This window comes from Pogona vitticeps, chromosome 4 (assembly GCF_051106095.1).
Source record: "Pogona vitticeps strain Pit_001003342236 chromosome 4, PviZW2.1, whole genome shotgun sequence".
Classification (NCBI taxonomy): domain Eukaryota; kingdom Metazoa; phylum Chordata; class Lepidosauria; order Squamata; family Agamidae; genus Pogona; species Pogona vitticeps.
In genome coordinates this window covers 34,122,480-34,146,196 of record NC_135786.1, presented here as the reverse complement: position 1 = coordinate 34,146,196, position 23,717 = coordinate 34,122,480, and the positions used below count along the sequence as shown (strand labels likewise).

The following is a 23,717-nucleotide window of genomic DNA, read 5'->3' as shown; positions in this document are numbered from 1 at the left end:
ATAATCAACGACAGCGCCCTCGTCAGTCTTTCAGGTGCACTACCACCCGACTCATGCCACACTTTTAGACATGGGCGCACATCATTACAGATTCTTGGGTCTCGTCAATTACAACTGGCTATGCTGTGGAATTACTATCAATACCACCTCCTCGGATTGTCCTCACTTCTCCGTCCACTGCTCTCAAATCAGAGATCCACTCTCTACTTTCAAAAACCGCCATACTTCCTCATTCCAAAATGAGACAATTCCCTATGTCCCATTCTTGATTTTCGGGACCTCAACTGTTTCATCGCTCAGCAACATTTCCACATGGTGACCCTAGAACACATCCTTCCTTTACTCCAACAGGGAGATTGGTTCTCGGTCATCGACCTGAACGATGCATACATTCACATAACCATCAGACACGACCACCGCAAATTTCTCCACTTCTCAGCCACACCACCTTTGAGTTCAGTGCTCTACCATTCGGCCTCTCCGCAGCCCCCAGAGTGTTTACGAAGTGCATGGCTCTTGTAGCAGCACATCTTCACACCCTCAGAATCTCGGTGTTCTCATACATCAATGATTGGTTACTTGTAGCCCACTCCCGAGCCCAGACACTCAAGGACATTGTGGTTACTCTGTCTCTTCTGACAGATGTCGGGCTCAAGGTCAATCACAACAAATTGGTGCTGACTCCATCTCAAAAAGTAGACTACGTAGGTGCAGTTCTCATTTGTCACCACGCCAGAGCTTTCCTGCCCTGGGAGCGTGCAACCAAAATACATGCTCTTGTCTACCACTTTCAGCGGCGCACATCTGTTACTGTCCATCAAGTGCAACAACTCCTCAGCCTCATGGCCTCCACCACATCTGTCATCCAACATGCCAGATTGAAAATGCGCTTGTTACAGGCCTGGAACCTGTCTCTGTTCAACCCACTTCTGGACACACCTGCCATGCACTTACAGGTTACTCAACTAGCTTGCTTATCAACTGATTTGGTGGATCACACCCTCCAGTCTGTTCCTTGGCCGACCCTTCGCACCTCTCCAACTGACAACTCAGGTCACAAACGATGCCAGCCCTGTTGGTTGGGGTGCACACTTCAAGGACTCTCACATACATGCCACATGGTCCTACCAAGAAAAACTCCTCCACATCAACAACCTAGAATTTCTAGCCATCTTCAAAGCCTTCTGTGCCTTCCTACCAATCATTGCAGGCACCACAGTCCAGGTCACCACAGACAATACAACAGTGCTATGTTACAGTGGTGCCTCGCTTAACGGGCGCCCCGTTTAACGACAAAATCGCATACCGACGAACTTTTTGTGATCGCTTTTGCGATCGCATTGCAATGGTCTGAATGCAGGTTTTTCGCTTTGTGATGATCGGTACCCTGTTTCGCTTACCAATTATCGCAAAGCAATGATTTTCCCCCAGCTGATTGGCAGTTCCAAAATGGCCGTCGGGTTAAAAAAAATCACCGCCCCCTGTGTTTAGGGACGGATTCCTCGCTTACCGGGCAGCAAAAATGGCCGCCGTATGGAGGATCTTTGCTTAAAAGTCAGTTTTCAGCCAATAGGAACGCATTGAAGGGGTTTTAATGCATTCCTATGGGCTTTTTTAAATCGCATAGCGACAAAATCGCTTCGCAGCGATTTTTGCTGCACCGATTAACGTCGCTATGCGAGGCACTGTGTATCAACAAACAGGGAGGCACACTTTATTACCTCTCCTCTACCATGCTGTTCAGTTCTGGGAGTGGTGCCTAGACCACCACATTTTTCCAATGGCGGTCCACATTGCCACACAAGACAATGCTTGGGCAGACCATCTAAGCAGATGAACCTCCCAGATGCATTAGTGGTCTCACGACCAGATGTTGTTCTTCAGATTTGCAGCGAATGGGGCCAGCCCAACTTAGATGCATTTGCCACAGCAATGAACTCGAATTGCACCAGCTATTTCTCAAGGGTGGGAATCCTGACCTACAATACCTACATCTGACAGACTGGAGAATCCTACCTCTTTAAACACCATTCTTTCTCACTCCAGGAAGCCCACCACAAACCAGCTTTACTCCTACAAGTGGTTGGCATTTCAAAAATTTGCTCAGAGGAATAATCCTCCTACTGCACCAACTACTCTTCAAGCAGTTTTGCTCTTCCTCTCCTATCTGATTGTCACTTATCCCTATCCACAATCAAGGTATATATGTCAGCTATTGTGGCACACCAGCTACAGTATTCAGATGCCACCTTACGATTCCAACATCCTACCCTTAAACAATTCCTTTGAGGGGTGGCTCATTTCAACCCTCCTAGACCTTCTCCTACACCTCAGTGGTCACTACACACTGTCCTTAGGCATCTGTTACTTCCTCCCTTTGAACCCCTCGCCACTTCATCAGAATGTTTACTTTCATTCAAAGTTTTGTTTCTTATGGCTATCACCTCAGCCCGCAGAGCGTCAGAGCTCACAGCACTCCGCGTGAACCTCCCATTCCTTTAGTTCCACCCAGATAAAGAAAGTCACTTTATATCCAGACATCTTCTTCCTTTCCAAGGTCGCTACTGATTTCCACGTTTGCCAACCAATCATCTTACAAACCTTCGACAGGCGTTGAGAGATCACTCCACCTCTTGGATGTACGGCACTCTCTCGCCTTCTATGTCAAAAGGACTGCTTCCTTTTGGAAGTCAAAGAGCTTATTTATATCTCCTCACCCACCTCACAGAGGAGTGCAAGTATAACCACAAACCATATCACGATGGATTGTGCAAACCATACGTCTAATTTACCAGCTCACCCAGAAGCCTCTTCTGGACAATGTCAAGGCTCATTCCACCAGGGCTCTGGCGACCTCCACAGCTTTCCTACGAGGTATTCCAATTCCAGATATCTGCAGGGCTGCCACTTGGTCAACTCCATCAACCTCTGCATCCCACTATCGTGTGGACATGCGTGCCAAGGCAGATGCGGGTTTTGGACATGCAGTTCTATCCTCAGTCTTGCCATGACGTCCCTCCACCTGTGAGGTAAGCTTGTTAGTCACCCATTAGTGTGCATTCACAGAGACCATGAAGAAGAAAGAGAGGTAACTTACCTGTAACTCTGGTTCTTCGACTGGTCATCTGTGAATGCACATTTCCCGCTCGTCCTCCCCTCTGTCCATCACGTCTGTCTCACTCTTTGAGCAGCAGCGGCTTTGGGGAACTGAGGCAGTAGCTAGGACTGGCGGACCACGTGTACTGGGTGGGGGGTCCTAGCAAACATTTCAGCTCTAGAATATTCCGGAGACCTCTGCGCAAGCACAGACTTAACCCATTAGTGTGAATTCACAGATGACCACTCAAAGAACCAGAGTTACAGCTAAGTAACCTCTCTTTTTTCATCTGGGGTTTACAATTTTCTGATATTTGGTTCCTGCAAACTCTTTGCTGAACCATTTGCTCTGTGAAGCAGAAAACATAATGCTGCTAGTGTTCTAATGGACAGTAATCCCTCCAGTATTTGAATTAAGCGGCATGCTCCTTTACTGTGGTTTTGTAAATAACAGGTTTTCCTGTATGTGTGTTTTGTGTTTGTTACGTGACACAATTTTAATGAGATGCTGTTGTCACAAATACTGTCATTGGAGAGAACCCAAGACAAGTTATTTCTTGTCTTGCTATGTGTTCAGTTTTTCTGTCTAGATATAGAGCAAGCCAACGTTGTCATGGTGTATGGCTGAAAAAACAGGTGTTTAAGATTTCCCCGGGGTGGTGGTGGTTCAGGTGAAGGACTACAGAGATCAGCACATTTTACAGAAAGGTTCCTGTGCTAGTTTTGTTCCTTATGTGTTTTCACACACCGGCACTCCCCATCCTCAACGTCTGCCCCCAACCCCAGTGAACAGATTGCGAACAGAAGTTACAAAGTGGTGCTTGTTTGTTTGTTTGGTCATTGTAATTCAGTGAAAGCTTTAGGTTCCTTTTATTTGACTTAGAGGCCTTCTGTTCTGCACATGTAGGGACTAATTACCTCCAAGTCTTTTTCTTCACATAGTACCCAAAGTGTGTTTGCCTCAGGAGCATCATGGATGCCTAACTGCAAAAGTAAAATGCTTTAGCTGTTTTGCCAGTCTGCTCATGTTGATCATTTTGATTGCTCTGAATTTCTTTAAATTCTCAATCTAGATAACATATAGGAAGAGGATCTTCTTTTTAATAGTCTTCCTGGTCAGCAGGACCACTTCTATGGGAGCCTTTTGAAGACTCATACTGTTCTAGTATTGTTGAAATTATGGAGTTAATATGGTAACTCTTTTGACTCCTCTATTCTGAAAATTATGATGGTTTGCATCTCTACTTTTTTTAAAAAAATCTACAGATTGTTTTGAGAGTCTGAAGAGCTAGAAATTGCTTCATAAAGTAACTAAATACTCCACAGAGTCCTTTGAAAATTTACAGAAGTAGTATCAGAATAGTTGTATGCAATACATAAAGATTTTTTAAAAACTGAAGCTGCACTTTTATTAATAACACTTATAACATAGTTTACATTTGCATTATGATTTTAATAGCTACATTTATGCCTCATCTTTCTATCAGTAAGGTCAAAGCAATGCACATGCTTCTCTTTATTTTAATTCCACAACAGCCCTATGAGATAAGTTGGACAGAGAGAAAATGACTATTCCCTGAATGTGATGTGGTCATTCTGCAAATGTCATGGCTCAGTGGCAGGTTGAATTTAGATCTTCCAAGTCACAGTCCAGCAGCATAACTTTTACACCATACTGGCTGTCACTAGTGTTTCCTATTTTTCTATCTAAGATACTTTATAGTTTAAAGGTTGTTCAGCATGATATAGAGCTCAGTTATGTAGCATGAGGCTGCATATTCATGAAATAGTTACATTTTTGGTAAATTAATTCAATTAATCAGAGTTATCCAAGCTGAGATAACTTTTTCATAGTAAAAATTACATAAAATAAAGCTCAGGAAACGACCTTAATCCAATTGTTGTTCTACAAATCTGTGTACAAACGGTGGACACATTACAGTAGGACTACTGCAGTATCCATGAGGAATTGGTTCCAAGCCTCCCCGGATGCCAAAAAAGTAGCCAACACTATATATTGCATGGTCTTTAGAGCCTTTTTTTGGTAAATACACCCTGGAAATATATATAAAATACGTATTCTGGGGGGTATTTAGTATTTCTAGGCAGCAGATAAGTGAATCAGTGGATTCTGAATCCATGGATAGGGAAGTTCTTATGCTAGGTTTGAAGATTGGTTGGAAGATAGTTTGCTTTTTAAAAATATATTTTGTTTAACCATTTCAGGTGTTTAAGCAAATAAGTGGTACCTCGCTAGACGACGACCCTGCTGTACGACAACACTGCGTGACGATGACTTTTTGCGATTGCTATAGCGATTCGCAGAACAGTCATTCCTATGGGGGAATTCCGCTTGATGATGATTTGGTCCGTGTTTCACAGACTGTTTATTTGCAAGACGACAATTTTTTCCGATGATCATCGGCTTCCTAAAATGGCTGCCCTGTGTTTTCCGGACCCATGCTTCGCAGGGCAACCATTTTAACAGCTGATTGGCGCTCGCAAAATGGCTTCCCTATGGGCAATCTTCGCTGGACAACGAGGTATTTTCCCCATTGGAGCGCATTAAATGGGTTTCAATGCATTCCAATGGGGAAAGGCTTTTTGCATATTTCGCTTAACAGTGATTTTCCCGGACTCGATTATCGTCGTCATGCAGGGCACCACTGTACAAGAACATGTATGCAATATAATGTTGTTGTTTTAGTTAAATAAAACAGTTTAAGTAGTTTTCCGAATATGAGTGATTAACCTATTAAACTAAAATCAGTCAGTTCTGATATAGCTGTTTTACTCTTCTGATAGGTTATTATTCTAAATATGAAATCTTCATCTGGTTACAAATATTAAAACAATAACTACCAGCAAGAATAATTATTTGCATTTAAAAATCATAATTTAAATTGAGTCTTACTGACTAGTGATTTAAATCAACTCCACCCTCAAAGGAACTAGAAAAGATAATCAGTTGTAGGGATGTATCATTGGAGCCCAAGACCAAGATCATCCACACTGTCATATTTCCAGTTACAATCTATGGTGGGTGTGAAAGTTGGATAGTTAAGAATGCTGATGGGGAAGAAATTGTTGATTTGAAATATGATGCTGGAGGAGAGCTTTGTTGGATGCCCTGGACTGCCAGAAAGACTAGCAAGTGGGTCCTAGATCAAGAATGAGCTGTTTCTGGAGACAGAAATGTTTAAACTGAAGCTGTCGTACTTTGGGCATATAATGAGAAGCAGGATTCTCTGGAAAAGACAATAATGCTGGGAAAGGTGGAAGGTAACAGGAAAAGAGAACGACCAAATACAAGATGGACTGATTCTCTAAAGTTCTAGACTTAAGTTTACAAGAGCAGAGCAGGGCAGTTGAGGACAGGACATTTTGGAGATTGCTCATTCATAGAGTTGTTATGAGTCGAGAGCAACTTAATATCACATAACATCAACAAGAAGTGTGGGTGGAATTGTCAAATGTGCATTCCTAAGATCAGGCCATAAATACATTAAATCTGTAATAAACCAGTTTTTACCCTAGAAAAGGCATAGCCAGTGATGGTACATACCTTGGTATATTCCAGTGCTGTGTTTTGTTGTTGTTTTTTTTTTAAAACTTTATTTCCATTTAAAAAAAAGAAATATCAAAGTAAATAATTATCACAGTGTAAGCACATAACCAAGATAACTTTCTGTTATCTCTTACGCCAAATAGTAAGTCTTTAACGTCTTCCTTATTTTCCACCAGATTTATTTTCTTCATAATCTTAGTAATACCTTTCTTAATTCTTATTTTATATCTGTGTTAACCATCTGCTTTATTTTATTTTTTACCTCTATTAATGTTGAGAGCAGTTCTGCGTCTGATTTATGCCTGAGTCACTTGGTAAAGGTTTGGGATCTTTCTTCCATTTCTCTCTAAGATAACTTTTTACTTTCCCCCCACTGAGATTCGTGCTCCATTCTACTCTTTCCTTTTATTATACAGTCCTCCACCGAAGGTTCCTCCTTGTCTTTCCATTGTTTTACCATGTCAATTCTGGCTGCTTCTAATATGTATAAACAAAATGTTGTCTTTTGTTTCGAGTTTAACTTTACCGTATTTAACAAATATATTTAACAATTAATTCATTCTCATCATTATTTTTAAATCTATGGTAATTATTTTTTCTATTTCTTTCCAAAATTTCCTAATAGATTTGCATCCCCACCACATATGATATAATGTTCCTTTTGTTGTTTTACATCAACATATATCTTTCTCATTTTTCTTCACTTTTGCCAGTTTCTCTGGTGTCTGGTATATTCCAGTGTTCTGACCAAAAAGATAAATAGCACACATGTTGACATCCCCATACCTCATGCTAATGCTGAATGCAGAAGAATGGCCTTGAAGTAGCTAACAAAGCATGATGGGAAATTGCATGTTCCTTTATGTAGCTATGGATTCTAGATAATTATGGAATATCTTTTTAGTTCCTGATAAAACTATTCTCACAGTTTTTGGAAAGCCATTCTCAGCTGATAGCCACTATCAATGTCTTGCAGTAGTGAAATCTGAAAGCGAGTTCTGTATTCCATCACTTAGTGAGTTAGTGTATAATATAGTGAATAGGTTGCCAAATTATGATTCAGGAGACCTAGATTCAAACCCCCACTCAGCCATGGAAACTTAGAGGGGATGTAGCTATGGTAAAATGATTCCTTAATATTTCATATACCTTGAAAACCCCACTAGAGTTCCCATAAGTTGGAATCAACTTGTCAGTTTGACAGCATAGTAGGTTAAATATAGCACAGTGGAGTTACAGGACAACTCTGTGGTGATGCTCACTGAATGGACTTCAGGTTTGAATGTTATGAAGCAGCAGCAACAATGTGCAAATGTGCACTGGCTTGCAATATGAGAGAAGGTCTTTTGTTTTTTATGTTTATTGAGTAAGTGATGGCTTATTTGTAGTCTAATAGAAACTCTAAATTTCCAGTGCTAGAAAAATTTAATCAAATATCTCATGTCTATTTTATTTTATTTATTTTTCATCATTCACATTGTTCTTCTATTTAGCCTATATGTTCTTTCATAGAAGATTATTTCAGTATTTTCCTGGAGGCATAGATGCTGCTTATGCTTGTCAGGAGAGGGAATCTGGAGTTTTCCATCTAACTTCAGAGTAGTTTTTTTCAGCATGCCTGCTGGTGAGCTGTGCCATATCCCAACATTATGCCAAGTGCTGAAGGTTGCTTGCAATGTGTCTAACTGTTAAGAGCTCCTCCAGGCCTCTTGGCACCAAATGCAGAAAAAGCAGGTGGTCTGAAGTGAGGACTCCCTTTGGGGTTTCACACTCTGTGCACAACATGCAGAAGTGAAAGACAACTGTCAGTTCTTTCCATCCCTGGTTTTCTCCCCCTGAACAAAAGGAGTGTGATTGGGGGTGGGTGGGATCTGGGACACAGATGGATGTGTTGGAAATCTGTCAATATGTTTGGGAAAGAAATGCTAGGGCACAGTCCCAGATTGCTCATGAAATAATTAGATGAAACAGGTGCCCATTTATTTATTGAATTAATAGGCAGTCATTAGGATGCTAGAGGTGGTATGGAGTATATAGACTGCAAGATCATAGAAAGGAATCCTTGCACACTGAAGAAAGTTATTGATCTAAAGTTCCTTTTTAATTTTAGCACATTAAAATGCTGCTTTTAACCAATGTTAAAATATCAAGTTTCCCATCTTGGTTATGTTAGGTCACCATGGATGTATGTGTGGATCTGATGCATGTTGCTCAATGTCAACTTAGCTACACTAATTTCAGGCATTCAGTGTAAAATATTTTATGCTTAATGTCTAAAATCAATGTGGTAAAGTGACTATCAGTAGCATTCAGGAGTTGCACATACAGTGGTGCCTCGCTTAACGGGCGCTCCGTTTAGCGACGAAACCGCATAGCGATTAACTTTGTGATCGCAAAAGCGTTCACATTGCAATGTTTCCTATGGGGTTTTATCGCTTTGCGATGATCGGTTCCCTGTTTTGCTTACCGATCATCGCAAAGCAATGATTTTAAAACAACTGATCAGCGGTTCCAAAATGGCCACCGGGTAAAAAAAATGGCCGCCCGCTGTGTTTTCGCGCCGATTCCTCGCTTAAGAGGCAGCGAAAATGGCCGCCGTATGGAGGATCTTCGCTTTAATGTCAGTTTTTTGCCCATAGGAACGCATTAAACAGGTTTTAATGCGTTTCTATGGGCTTTTAAAAATCGCATAGCGACGAAATCGCTTAGCAGCTATTTTTGCTGCACGGATTAACGTCGCTATGCGAGGCACCACTATACATGCATGATGACCTAATACAACCTAAAAAGGGGAACTTGTTACCAAAAGTTAGCAGTAGTTAACTTTTAATTCTTATTGAGACATTTGCTGAGGTTGCTCACAGTTAATTAAGCTGTTAACCTTTTTCTACTAGCTTTCCTATCTTTGAATATAACACAGTGTCTAATCAGATATTCCCCAGTTCACATCTGCCGTGAACTTGCTATTTGGCTTTAGGCCACACGGAGCTTCCCCATGGAGATAAAAGGGTTGTTCTTGTAAGGACTACTGAGATAATGTATATGGAGTGCTTTGAGCACAGTGAAGCTTTATGTAATGGGTAAGGATCATCATTAGGCTTGCATTTTTCCTCCTTTCCTCCTTTTGTATTTTTGCCGAGTCCTCGCCATTATATCAGTTTCAGAGAGAGTTTTTACTTTATACCTTTTTACAATTCCTTTCTTCTTCTTTGCATTTCAGTTGCTAGTGAGAAGAGGGTGCCAGTAATGCCAGGATCCCCTGTAGAAGTAAAGATTCAGTCAAGATCTTCTCCATCCAGCATGCCGCCGCTGCCACCTGTGAACCCTGGTGGACCTCGTCCTGTCTCCTTTACCCCAACAGCACGTAAGGCTGTAGCATGTTAGACTTGAACCTGTTGCTGTGATAACACTGCACTTGATTTCCCATGGCGGCCAGTATTTTGTTCCTAACTCCACTGGTGCAGTGGGAGTGACATCCTTGGCAATGGCAGATTGTTGCTAATTAAAGAGTTTGTGCATTAATTTTGAGCTGCACATGATTTTCACTGAATGAAATAAAGTTGCATGCCACCTGAAATGGAAACGGGAATGCTTTAATTAGTGGTGATCAGCCACTGTCTGGGAAGTCACTCCCATTTTGTTTCCATTACTGGCCAGTGAGGCTCTTTGCTTGTGTGATGCAAGAAAACATCCTTTTGAGAGAATGACTGCACCTTTCCCCCCAATTATTATACAATATAGTAAAGAAAAAGACTGTTCTTCCAGTACAGGAATGGTAAACAGGGTCATTCCATGTCAAATCAACCAATGAAAAATCCATTTTGGAACTTGATATGATAGATTTGGTTCATTTTTGGTATATTTGTACCTTTCCATGAGATGTTTTAAAAATATTTTTTTCAGATTTTTTGATCCATCCATTTCTGAGATACTGCATTTTCAAAATTGCAAAAAATTGCCAAAATTCACTAGCCACCATAGAACCGGGACAAGTGTCATTTTAAAGCATAAGAATAGGGATTTCATTTGATATACAACATGGTGCAATTGTACATTTTCTAAAATTTTACACATTTAAAAGAATTAAATTTGAATTTTCAGGAAAATAGAATTTTTAAAAGTATTCAAAAAATTTACACTGAAAGATAGCCAGTCAATCCAAATTTCAATGGTATCATACAAAACCTAGATTTACTTGTTGGGATTGACAAGAATTTAAATTGACTTAGCCCCAAAAAGAGACCAAAATTTCTATACCTAATGATTTTTGTTGTTGTTTAGTCACTGCCTCCATATCTTCCCCTTCTACTTGCCAAGAGGTGATGGGAGCAGTGGCCAAGATCTTAGTTTTTTTTTTAGGTTGAGCTTCAGGCCATTTTTTGTACTCTCCTATTTCACCCTCTTTAAGAGTACTTTAATTCCTCCTCACTTTATTCCATTAGAGTGGTATCATCTGCATAACGGGAGGTTGTTGGTATTTCTTCCAGCAATCTTAATTCCAGTTTGGGATTCCTCCCACATTATGATGTATTCTGCATATATGTTAAATAAGTAGTGGGACAATATACAGCCTTGTTGTACTTCTTTCCCAATTTTGAACCAATCAGTTGTTCCATATCTAGTTCTAACTGTTGCGTCCTGTCCCACGTATAGGTTTCTCTGGAGATGAATAAGGTGGTCAGGCACTCCCATTTCTTTAAGGACTTGCCATAGTTAGCTGTGGTCCACACAGTCAAAGGCTTTAGCATAGTCAATGAAGCAGATGTTTTTCTGGAGCACTCTGGCTTTTTCCATAATCCAACACATGTTAGCAATTTGGTCTCTAGTTCCTCTGCCCATTCGAAATCAATTTTGTACTTCTGGGAGTTCTTGGTCCACATACTGCTGAAGCCTACCTTGTAGGATTTTGAGCATAACCTTGCTAGCATATGAAATTAGTGCAATTGTATGGTAGTTGGAACATTCTTTGGCACTGCTTTTCTTTGGGATTGGGATGTAGACTGATCTTTTCCAATCCTCTGGCCACTGCTGAGTTTTCCAAACTCGCTGGCATATTGAGTGTAGCACCTTAACAACGTCATCTTTTAAGATTTTAAATAGTTCAACTGGAATGCCATCACCTCCACTGGCCTTGTTGTTAGCCTTGTTTTCTAAGGCCCACTTGACTTCACTCTCCAGGATGTCTGGCTCAAGGTCAGCAACCACATTATCTGGGTTGTCCGGGACATCCAAATCTTTCTGGTATATTTCCTCTATGTATTCTTGCCACCTCTTTTTGATGTCTTCTGCTTCTGTTAGGTCCCTACCATTTTTGCCCTTTATAATGTTCATCTTTGCACAAAATGTTCCTTTAATATCTCCAATTTTCCTGCACAGATCTCAGTTTTTTCCTTTTCTATTATTTTCCTCTCTTTCTTTGCATTGTTCATTTAAGAAGGCCCTCTTGTCTCTCCCTGCTTTTCTTTGGAAGTCTGTGTTCAATTTTCTGTAACTTTCCCTATCTCCTTTGCATTTTGTTTCCCTTCTCTTCTCTGCTATTTGTAAGGCCTCGTAGGACAGCCACTTTGCTTTCTTGCATTTCCTTTTCTTTGGGATGTTTTTTGTTGCTGCCTCCTGTACAATGTTACGAGCCTCTATCCAAAGTTCTTCGGGCACTCTGTCCACCAAATTGAGTTCCTTAAACTGTTCTTCACTTCCACTGTGTATTCATAAGGGATTTGGTTTAGATTATACCTGACTAGCCCAGTGGTTTTTCCTACTCTCTTCAGTTTAAGCTTTAATTTTTGTATGATTATCAGAGCCACAATCAGTTCCAGGTCTGGTTTTTGCTTCCTGTATAGAGCTTCTCCATCTTTGGCTGCAGAGAATATAATCAATCTGATTTCGGTATTGTCCATCTGGTGATGTCCATGTGTAGTCGCCTCTTGTGCTGTTGGAAAAGAGTGTTTGTGATGACCAGCTTGTTCTCTTGACAAAACTCTATTAGCCTTTGCCCTGCTTCGTTTTGAACTCCAAGGCCAAACTTTCCTGTTGTTCCTTTTATCTCTTGACTCCCTACTTTAGCATTCCAATCCCCTATAATGAGAAGAACATCTTTCTTTGGTGTCAGTTCTAGAAGGTGTTGTAAGTCTTCATAAAATTGGTCAATTTTAGTCTCCTCAGCATTGGTGGTTGGTGCATAAACTTGGATTATTGTGATGTTGAAAGGTCTGCCTTGGATTCGTATTGAAATCATTCTATGATTTTTTAGATTATATCCCATTATAGCTTTTCCCACTCTTTTGTTGACTATAGGGCTACTCCATTCCTTCTATGGTCTTCTTGCCCACAGTAGTAGATATGATAATCGTCTGAATTGAATTCACCTATTCCTGTTCATTTTAGTTCACTGATGCCCAGGATGTCAATGTTTATTCTTGCCATCTCCTGTTTGACCACATCCAGCTTCTCAAGGTTCACATATCTTACATTCCAGGTTCCTGTGTAGTATTTTTCATTGCAGCATCGGACTTTCCTTTTACTTCCAGGTGTGTCCTCAGCTGAGCGTCCTTTCGGCTTTGACCCAGCCACTTCATTAGCTCTGGAGTTAATTGTCCTTGTCCTGTGCTCTTCCTCAGTAGCATGTTGGACGCCTTCTGACCTGAGGGGCCCATCTTCCAGCGTCATATCTTTTAGCCTTTTGTTTCTGTTCATGGGGTATTCTTGGCAAAGATACTGGAGTGGCTTCCTACTCTAGGTGGATTGTGTTTAGTCAGAACTCTCCACTATGACCTGTCCATCTTGGGTGTCCCTGCATGGCATAGCCCATAGCTCCTCTGAGTTACTCAAGCCTCTTCAGCACAATAGGGCAGCAATCCATGAAGAAGGTAGCTATCAATGATATCTATCTATTAAATGATACTTGAAAGTATGGTGGCTAGTGAATTTTGCCATTTTTTTGCAATTTTGAAAGTGCAGTATCTCAGAAACGCGTGGACCAAAAAATCTGGAAAAAAAATAGTTTTAAACATCTCATGGTAAGGTACAAATGTACCAAAAATGAACCAAATCCATGACATTAAGGATCCATGCATTGGTTGATTTGACATGGAATGACCCCACAGCTAATATTATTGGCTAATTAAATCATAAAATTGACACTTGTTTTTTCTTTCAGCAATTGGAGGTTAAAAACTGTGCCCCTCAGTGTCCCTTTTTTATTTTTTTAAATGAATCTGCTACCCATGTAAAATGGCATTTTCCTGTGTGTGTGTGTTTGTTTGTGTGTGTGTGTGTGTTCGTGTGTGTGTTCTGTGATGTTGGCCTACAGCAGTGGTTCTTAACCTTTTTACTCGGATGTTTTTGAACTGCAACTCCCAGAAACCCCAGCCAGCACAGTTGGTGGTGAAGGCTTCTGGGAGTTGCAGTCCAAAACTCCTGAGTAACCCAAGGTTAAGAACCAGTGGCCTACAGAATCAACCACAAATCGGAAATGTTGCTTTTTTGAACTTCCAGCTTCTAAAATGTTCAGCCAGTGTGAAAGTCATAGTCACAGATGATTCGTAATTCCCACCTCAGGGATCATCTGTCTAAATGTACCCCTTAGAGTTACCCATGATGCAGGGAGGGTGCATTCTGCTGCTTTTCACTGCTGAGTCTATCATAGGTGCCTGTGACCTCTTCACATCTAAGTTTTTTTTATGGGTCTCACTGTTACCATTGAGATAATAGTGGCTATAACAGTATGCTTTGAGAGTTGGGGAAAATGTAGTATCTGCAAGAGATCTTCCGCATGGGCTGAATTTCCTCATAATGACATTACCCATTCATTGATGTTGGTACAGCTTTTCTTTTGTGGACAAAATAATGGGGAAATGTTATGACTGCTTTTAAAAAGTGGATCATTTCTGCCTCTCATGTGCCTGTTTAGCCCAGTATTATCTGCTTTGATTAGCAGCAACATCTGGGGATTTAAGTGGAGATTTTTACCATCACCAGCTCTTTGCTAACTGGAAATGCCAAGAGTTAATGTTCTACAATTGAACTTGTGAACAGTCTCTGTGAGAAATCTCTTAAAATGTTTAAAATAGTATGTGCTTGTGTTGCAAATAAATAAACAAATCTCTGAATTATGTTCCTAACAGTATCTCCAAAATGACCGAATTTCAATGTGCATTTTAGCTCTTCAGTGCCTTTTCACATTTTCCGTTGTAGTACCCAATGGGATGAACCATTCTCCCCCTACATTGAATGGAGCACCATCACCCCCTCAGAGATTCAGCAATGGGCCTGCCTCTTCTTCTTCTTCTTCACTAACAAATCAACAGCTACCTGCGACCTGTGGGGCTCGACAACTCAGCAAACTGAAACGCTTCCTTACTACCCTCCAACAGTTTGGCAATGATATTTCACCAGAGATTGGGGAGAAAGTTCGGACCCTTGTTTTGGCATTGGTGGTGAGTGTTGAATTTGAGAAGCAGAAGCTGAGTTGGTGACAAAATCATCTTATTATATTGGCCAAAATCCTGTTATGATTTTATGTGGACATAGTGTAAATGCCAAAGCTTTCAGAGGTGAATTGCTTCACATATAAAAGTCAGCATAGACCTTACCTTTTCATACTAAGTCATGTGACTTCAGACAGAATGCATAATGTGTACACTGACTTCTAATTTACCTCCAAAAGTTGTACCATCTATGTTACAGTTGTGGGTGTAAGTAGTAGGATTTTGTCCACTTTATCAGTGTAGCAATGCTGTCTTGAAACCTCTTTTCTCAAATGTGATTGTTTATCTTTTTTTAGAAACAATTTCTTCTTGATCATTTGATACGTAATTAATTATCTGATGTTGTGTGATTTGAATTTCATCTTTTTAAAAGAGAAATAGACTTCATCAGCATGTGTTTTAACAAGTAGAGTGGTGCCTCGCTTTACGATTGCCCTGCCTTACGACGAAACTGCTTAAGGACAATCTTTTTGCGATCACAATTGCGATCACAAAATGATGGTCTGAATGGGGGAATTTCGCTTTGTGATGATCGAAGCAGGGAACCGATTCTTCGCAAAACGACGTTTTTCAAACAGCTCATTGGCGGTTTCAGAATGGCCGCTGGGTGATTAAAATGGCTCCCCGCTGTGTTTAGGGACAGATTCCTCGCTATACAGGCAGCGAAAATGGCCGCTGTATGGAGGATCTTCGCTGGACGGCGAGTTTTTACCCCATTGGAATGCATTGAATGGGTTTCAATGCGTTTCAGTGGCGTTTTTATTTTCGCTTTACGATGTTTTCGCTTAACAGTGATTTTCCTGGAACGGATTATCGTCGTTAAGCGAGGCACTACTGTGTCTTTTAATTCATTCTTGATCTACATGGTATTGAAATAAAATCTACTCTGAAGATACAGTGGTGCCTCGCTTGACGACGTTAATTTGTTCCAGCGAAATCGCTGTAGAGCGAAAACGTTGTCAAACAAAATAAAAAACCCCATTGAAACGCATTGAAAACTGTTCAACGCATTCCAATGGGCTGAATACCTGCTCGTCCAGTGAAGATCCTCCATACAGCGGCCATTTTCGGTGCCTGTAAAGCAAGGAATCCGTCCTAGAAAACAGTGGGGGGCCATTTTCTTCAGCCAGCGGCCATTTTGAAACCTGACGATCAGCTGTTTGCTGATCGTTGTGGTTCCTGAAGCAGGGAACCGATCATCGCACAGCGGAAAAAACCATTTAAAACATCATTTTACGATCGCAAAAGCGATTGCAAAAATGTCAACGTAAAGCGGATTCATCGTAGAACGGGGTAATAGTCCAGCAGGGCACGACTGTACTCTGCTGAAAAGAAATAGAGTGTGTGCATGCTATGCTGCTGTCCTGATCTGTGTAGTCCTATGAAGAAAGAGTATACTTTTCATATCAAAATACTTTGGAAACCTTATATCTATAATCATATATTATAGATTGTTAAGAGAAGTTATTCACTAAACTGCTAGGAATTGAGGCAGCATAGAACATGGTGGATCTGTGTTTAGCATCAACATTCAAATCAGTGGGCTTTCTTACTCTGCAGAGAGTGAAAACTTTGTGAGGGTGTACTGGACCTATGTTTATTTTAGCAAAGTTTTATCTTTGTTTCAAAAGAGTTGAATAATATTATTGCTGGAGAAAACAATACCTGGTTGAACAGCCATACCCAGCAAGTCCTCATGAATGACTCTATTTTAATGTGAGCTTACATGTGCATGTCTATTTCTTCAGACGTTGTCTTTATTTTTTTACGTTTGTTTTGTTTTTCCCTGACATGCTAGCACAGACTAAAACTACATGAATGATTGTAAATCTGGAAAAGAGCTTTGCATGAGAGTGCTACAGAGCTCAGTCATAGAATAAATAGTGTTCAGTATTTTTGTAAATGATTTGAATCAGGGATACATCAGGGATACTTATGCAGAAGTTACAGAGTGTGAGGTGATAGCCAAAACGGCAGAATACAGAAACAAAATTCCGTTGTCTTCTGTTTAGGTTCAAGAAATCAGTGATAGAACTATAGGAAGGAGATACAAAACTGGAGCATGTCCACTGGAAGGTAACAGGAATGGTCAGTGATCTGAATATTAGGAACATAAGATCCTGTAAAGGATGGTGCTGGCTGGATAACTCACTGAGTTAGGTCACTGGTTCCACTAATATGGGTTAGTGGATACAAAGTGTAGGGGTTGTCCACTGTGCATTCCAGAAGAGTCCACCTTTGTAGATTTGGGCAAGCTACATAGTTCCAGGGACCCTCCATAAAAAGGGAATGGCAAACCACTTCTGAGAACTCTCTACCTAGAAAACCCCGAGAAAGGCAGTTGCAAGTCACCGTTGACTTAATGGTACACAAATTATTAATTAATGAATGATAGAAAAAGATGATGTGGTTACCTCTAGAAGTGAAGGTATGATAGCAAGTGTCAAATATCTGCAAGCTGATCATACAGAAGTAGACTTGTTCTGTGTAAGGTCTCCCTTGACTACAATTTTGCCTTCTGTTTAGTTTTGCGTGTCTGTGTTTATTTCACTTGGAAAATTCTGTTAATGGTGTGCAAATGAGTGTGAAATCTGAAGTGTGATCTGTGTGTTCTGCTGTATGTGACGTGGAAGTCAGTGCTGACCTGGATACTAAGAATTATTGGTTCATCCATAATAAATGAAAGGCAACTTTTGAAACAGACTGAGTTTGGGGAAAGAATGGGGCTAATAAAATTTTATTTGAGCTGGGAAAAGATCACTTTCATTCCCTCTCTTTTTACAGAATTCTACTGTAACAATAGAGGAGTTTCACTGCAAGCTTCAGGAGGCTACCAATTTTCCTCTGCGTCCATTTGTGATCCCATTCTTGAAGGTGATTGGTTTAATGTCTTGTGTCAACCAGTAGTGTTATTTATATGAGCCAATGAGAACAATATTCTTTATGGCACACTCTATAGATCTGCCCAAGGATGTCAGTGAAATTATACTGAACATCTAGTCACACTCATAGAAGCGGTTTTCATCTGAACTGCAAGAGTTGACCCTACTGACACATTCATTTTTATGGAAGGGCAACAACAAGCAGTTATTATTTTATTAATCTTATATTTTCACTCACAGGAAAAGGGCAGAGGTTCTTGTGAAACTTGCACCTCAGATGCTAAAATGTAATTTTGTTGCTTTGAGGTGCTGTGCACTTCAAATTGAGGGGGAAGGGTTGCAGCATTTGCTGTTTTGCTTCAGACAGCTGAATTTCTTGGGTTAGTCATGCTGCAAGTACAGGAGTATTTGAACTTCACCTTTTAGTACCTCATAGCCACATTTTAACAAACAGAAATGTAGTGCACCAGAAAACTAAGAACAGGAGAAACCAAAGAGATTTATGAAAGAGGCACCTTTAGAAATAGAAATAAGATTAATAAAAGAATGTAATGGCAGACTGAAACTAGAATGACGCAGTGTACTACAAAAGAAGTGAAACATTCTCCATGATTAATTCCTGCTAACCTCATAAAAAGAAGGCAGTACAGTGGCGCCTCGCTTAGCGATGTTAATTCGTTCCAAAAAAATCGCTGCTAAGCGATTTCATCGCTAAGCGAAACACGGTTTCCCATTGAAATGCATTGAAAACCAAATAATCCATTCCAATAGGAACAAATTTCCGCCCTTAAGCGAAAATCGCCATAGGAAACATCGCTAAGCTAAACGCGGTTCCCCAATTGAAATGCATTGAAACCTATTCAATGCATCTCAATGGGGGAAAAATACAACAACAAATTAAAAAAGAGTCAGAACAAAGTCAAATTTGGTTAACAAAGGGTTTATTAAGTGCACTTTATGATTTCAAACATTTTAAACAGTAAACTTTAACTTTATAAATAACAGAAAAACATTTAAAAAACAGCAAACATGAGGCTGTTTAAACCATCGTTAAGTGAAACAGGTGACCCAAAATTTAATCGCTATGCGAAGCATGGTCCCAACCATCGCTAAGCGAAAATCGCCCATAGGGACCATCGCTAAACAAAGTGCAAAAACGCTCCGAAAAAGTTGTCGCTAAGCGATTTCATCGCTAAACAGAGCGCCTGTTAAGTGAGGCACCACTGTATAACTTGGTTTTTAAAACCTTGGGACTTTGAAGCAGTTGAGATTATCATTTACAGTAACAGCAGCAACAAGGAAGACCTTGAGCTCTGAAACCCAGAAGAGTCCGTTTCTTTTTAAAAACTGCATTGGCTGACCTTGGCTTGGGAATAATTTCATGAAAGTTCTGGATATGTGAGGGAAGCCTTGCCATATATGATCAATAGACTGCTAAGACATTTTTCTCTCCTTATGCTCTCCTTAGTAGACTGTGGTCAGCCGAGTAAGCAGACTGTGTACCCATTCTTTGCCTGTAATGTCTCAGGTCATGTAACAGAAGTAACTTCCTTATTTTGTTTTATTTGATAAAGTGGAACGGCAAATAGAAATTATTCTTCCCCACTGCACAGATCACTTTCCCTGGAGTGCTATCTTAAGAGACATTACATCAAACCAATGACCCATGTGGGCCTGCTTCTACCTTTTCTCTCCATTAATCCAAGTACTCCCTTATGTAGGACCATTGCAAGATATTAGTTCTTTTTTGTGCATAGTTCATATGCATAGGGAAGCAGAAAGAAGGGACTCTTGACAGGATCAGTAAAGTAGACACTATCAAGCTTTCTGTCCTTTGTATTCTTCCTCCAAAGGGACAACCATCTGTTAATTTACTGGTTCAGCTGTAGTGAGGTTCCCCTCATTGTCCTCAAGACAAACCTGGGACAAAATATATTTCTCATTATGTTCCAGCCTGTGATAAGTGCAGTGTTAATGATGTCACCTAATTTTTCTTCATTTGCTCTTGAGGAGGCCCACATGACTGACTTTTAAGGAAAGGAGGGTGTCATCAGAGAACCTTTGTTTTAGCTACTGTACTGCTACTATAGGCCATTAGATGAACAGCACCATTAGGGGCTCCACAATTTTGGAAACCAAATAGCAATCATACTATTCTTTTGCAGGCCAACCTTCCACTTCTACAGAGGGAGCTGCTGCACTGTGCTCGAGCAGCCAAACAAACCCCTTCTCAGTACCTGGCCCAGCATGAGCATATCCTCCTGAATACAAACACTGCTTCACCAGCTGACTCTTCAGAACTGCTGATGGAAGTGAATGGAAATGGAAAGAGGCATAGTCCAGACAGGTATCAAGGAGTATTTACAAAACACAAGATCTGTTTAAAAAAGGGTACTGTTTGCTCATTTTATGACAGACTTTCCAAACCACCTGCCCTTCCAAATTTGATGGGTCTTTGGTTGCAATTTGCATGCACAGTGGTGGGAATAATGGGGGCTGTAGCCCCACACACATGGAGTAGCAGTTAAGGAAGGCTGAATTAAAACTTCCACTGGAATGTAGCTGAATGTCCTGCCATAAACATAGGATTTTTAGATATTTTGGATTTTGCAACAAGCTTGGGGAGGACTTTTCTCCTGCATTTACCTGACACAAGGCTAACCAAATGTCTTGCATTCAGTTCTTTTCTGCAGACGGTATAGAGACAACAGAGGGAGATTAAGGAAGAAAACAAGGTGGACAAATGCATTAGGTCTGCATGAAATTGATAGCTATTGGGAATAATTGGTTGATGGGGAAGGGACACCGGTGGGAGAGGGCTATTTCCCTCTTGTTTTGCTTGTTGGTTTCTCAGAGGCATCTGATTAGTTTGAAACATTGAGACATGACACACAACATGCGTGTTTTTGTTTCTGAACTTCATAGCAGGAGTGAGGAGGGGTGCTTTTTAATCAGGCCTGCAGCATATTAGGAGACTTTCAGCCCTTCAGCAGCACACTTGTTAAAATTTGTCATTCTCTTGTGTTTTACATGGGTGTTTCATCTGACCCAGAAGAGCTCTCCTTATGTGCCATCTCTAAAACTTTTTACTTAATGGCTTTTTCAGCAAGTTCATTTATATGGCTCTGTTATCCTGCTAATTAGTGATTTCATTCCTTAAAGAAAACACACAAACAATCTGTGCTTCTCTGAACGGAAAGGCTAAATTACTTGCTTTTCTGTGAGCAAATGGTTTTCTTAACACTAATGGATGCCTTCCTTTGCTGATTTGTTTGCAGGAGGGAAGAAAACAGCTTTGAGAGAGAGCCGCTCCCTTCCGAACCTCCTGCCAAGAGGGTGTGCACCATTAGCCCAGCACCTCGACACAGTCCGGCTCTGATGCTGCCCATCATAAATCCAGCTGGGCAGTTTCATCCCACTCCGCCTCCACTCCAGCATTATACTCTGGAAGAAATTGCAACTTCCCATTTGTACAGAGATCCAAGCAAGATGTTGGAGCACAGAGAACTGCGAGATCGACATGGTATAGGTAAGGAACACACTTTGTGTCAGACAACTAGTTGTATATTTTCAAATCTGTTTCCTTAGTCATGAATGCTACAAACTCAAATGGAGGCATAGAATCTGAGGATGGAGCACTCTACTCAAAGCAGAGGATCTCATTCCTGTGTGACTAAATCAAACCCAGACACAAACACACAGAACCTCCTTATTGATTTTACAGTCCTCTGGATATTTTTTTTTTTTAAATCCAGGATATATTTAGAGCAGGGGTGGAGTACATGTGACTCTCCAAACATTGTTGGAGTACAGTTCCTATTGCATCAATTGGCTAAGCTGGCCAGGGCTGATAGGATATGGAATCTAATCATATTGGAGCATTAAAGTTTCCCCATTCTTGTTTGGAACACTAATTGTTCTCCCAGCTCCATTCAGTCTTTCTCTATTGCATCAGGCTTCAAGATACTTTCCTAATTACATTTTTCTTGCCACTCCAAATAGGGTTAAACGGAGGCTATCAAGATGAGCTTGTGGACCATCGCTTAACAGATCGAGAATGGGCTGATGAGTGGAAGCATCTGGATCATGTAAGAAAGTGAAATCAGGAGGGCAGTGCTGAAAAGAGGCCATTCTGCTCCTCTTAGCATAGACTGCTTGATGAATTCTATCCAATCAGTATTGAGAAACAGACACCTATCAATTCAGGCTATTTGTTCATCTACCCCAGTCTTGCCCATTCTGATAGTTAGCACAAATCTAGTAGCATATCACCTGCTATTTCATTGTTTAAACTGGAGATGCCAAAGGTTAAATTTGGAACCTTTTGTATATAGAGTTGAGGGAAGTACTTCTTCAACAGCTCATAGTTAAACTCGAATTCACTGTCAGAAAAGATAATGACTGACTTGAATAATTTGAAAAGAAGATTTGGGTCTGCTAATCAAAAACCATCCTACTCCCCTCAACTCCACCTGTAACACAGGTGATGGTCCCCTCTGTGTTGGTTGCTAGAGAGCACAAGTAGGCGAGTGCTGTTGCAATCACATATTGCTTGTGGGTTAGCTACTAGTTTGCCACTATGTAAACAAAATGCTGGACTAGATAGGCCTTTGGTGTGATCCAGCAGGACTCTGAGATTCTCTGCCACCGAGTTCTGATGAGGTGGTAACATGTTATGCACACAACCAAAATAAACTTACATAGGATTATGTGTCTATTCTAAAGAGGCTATAATGTAATGACAGGACACATCTTTTATGTGTGCAAAATCCCAGTTTCATTTCCTAACATCTCCAGTTGCAGGGCAGGAGAAAAATCCTCCAGAGACTCTGGAAAGATGCTGCTGATTAGTAAACCATATGGAGCAAATGGACCAGTTGTCTACCTCTGTGTAAGGAAATCTTGCAAGTGATTCTCTGCAGTTTGCAGACTGCTTGTTTTCCCCAGTTCAGGATTTTACATGGAGGAAAACTCTTTCAAAGAATTAAGCAGGAGCTTCAGGGCTTGGGTGGCTGCTGGCAGACATACTTATTCAGGTTTTTGTTTGTTTGTTCCCCATTCTCATTTCACTAGCATTTGGTATGAGTTCCAAGGGAAATGTGACTCAAGGGAAGAAATGAGCTGGATTTTTCAGAGTAATCTGCTTTCATAATGGCTTGCTACTGAAGTTTTGTGGTGGGTAAAAATGTGTGCCTATAACCTGTGCAGCACATACCAGTCTGTGTGCCAAAACAGGCATAAAGTAGGGCCATTATCTGCATGTGATCCCGAAGACCTTTATTTGCTTGTAGGTGTACAAAGGAGCAGCTTTCTTGCTGCTGTTGTAGTTCTCAGGATCAAACTTGTAATTTAGGAATCCCCACATTTCATATAGCGCTTAAGACTATTCAGGCCTAAATCCAGGAGTTAGTCCCAATTAAAGTAAACCCATTGAATCAATAGGAATTCAGTAAATCTGTTTTTATACATTTCATAGATTCACTGTGTCTCCTATAGTTGCAACAGAATTTTATATGTTACAAAGGCATATCTTTAAATCTATTCTGGGGAGGGGAAACATGAAACTTCTGATGTAGGCCAAAGCAGTACCATCAAGCTGTATTTTATTTTATTGAATGTCTTGATATTTAAGTTTGCCTGTTAATACTTGTTTATAGAAGACAGTGTTCAATTTGTGAAAGGCAT

General features: G+C 40.6%; 1 protein-coding gene across 6 annotated transcripts in view; it reads left to right on the top strand.

Annotated features, from left to right (window-relative positions):
* The window catches only part of CBFA2T2 (CBFA2/RUNX1 partner transcriptional co-repressor 2), a 115,447-nt gene that overhangs the window by 80,673 nt on the left and 11,057 nt on the right, over positions 1-23,717 (top strand). For all 6 annotated transcript variants that reach the window (XM_020782377.3, XM_020782378.3, XM_020782381.3 and 3 more), the window contains exons 2-7: positions 9,885-10,028; positions 14,858-15,099; positions 17,935-18,024; positions 20,198-20,379; positions 21,311-21,561; positions 22,035-22,120. In XM_020782377.3, the coding sequence (XP_020638036.1) occupies positions 9,885-10,028; positions 14,858-15,099; positions 17,935-18,024; positions 20,198-20,379; positions 21,311-21,561; positions 22,035-22,120 (995 nt within the window). The remainder of the gene's footprint in view (positions 1-9,884; positions 10,029-14,857; positions 15,100-17,934; positions 18,025-20,197; positions 20,380-21,310; positions 21,562-22,034; positions 22,121-23,717) is intronic.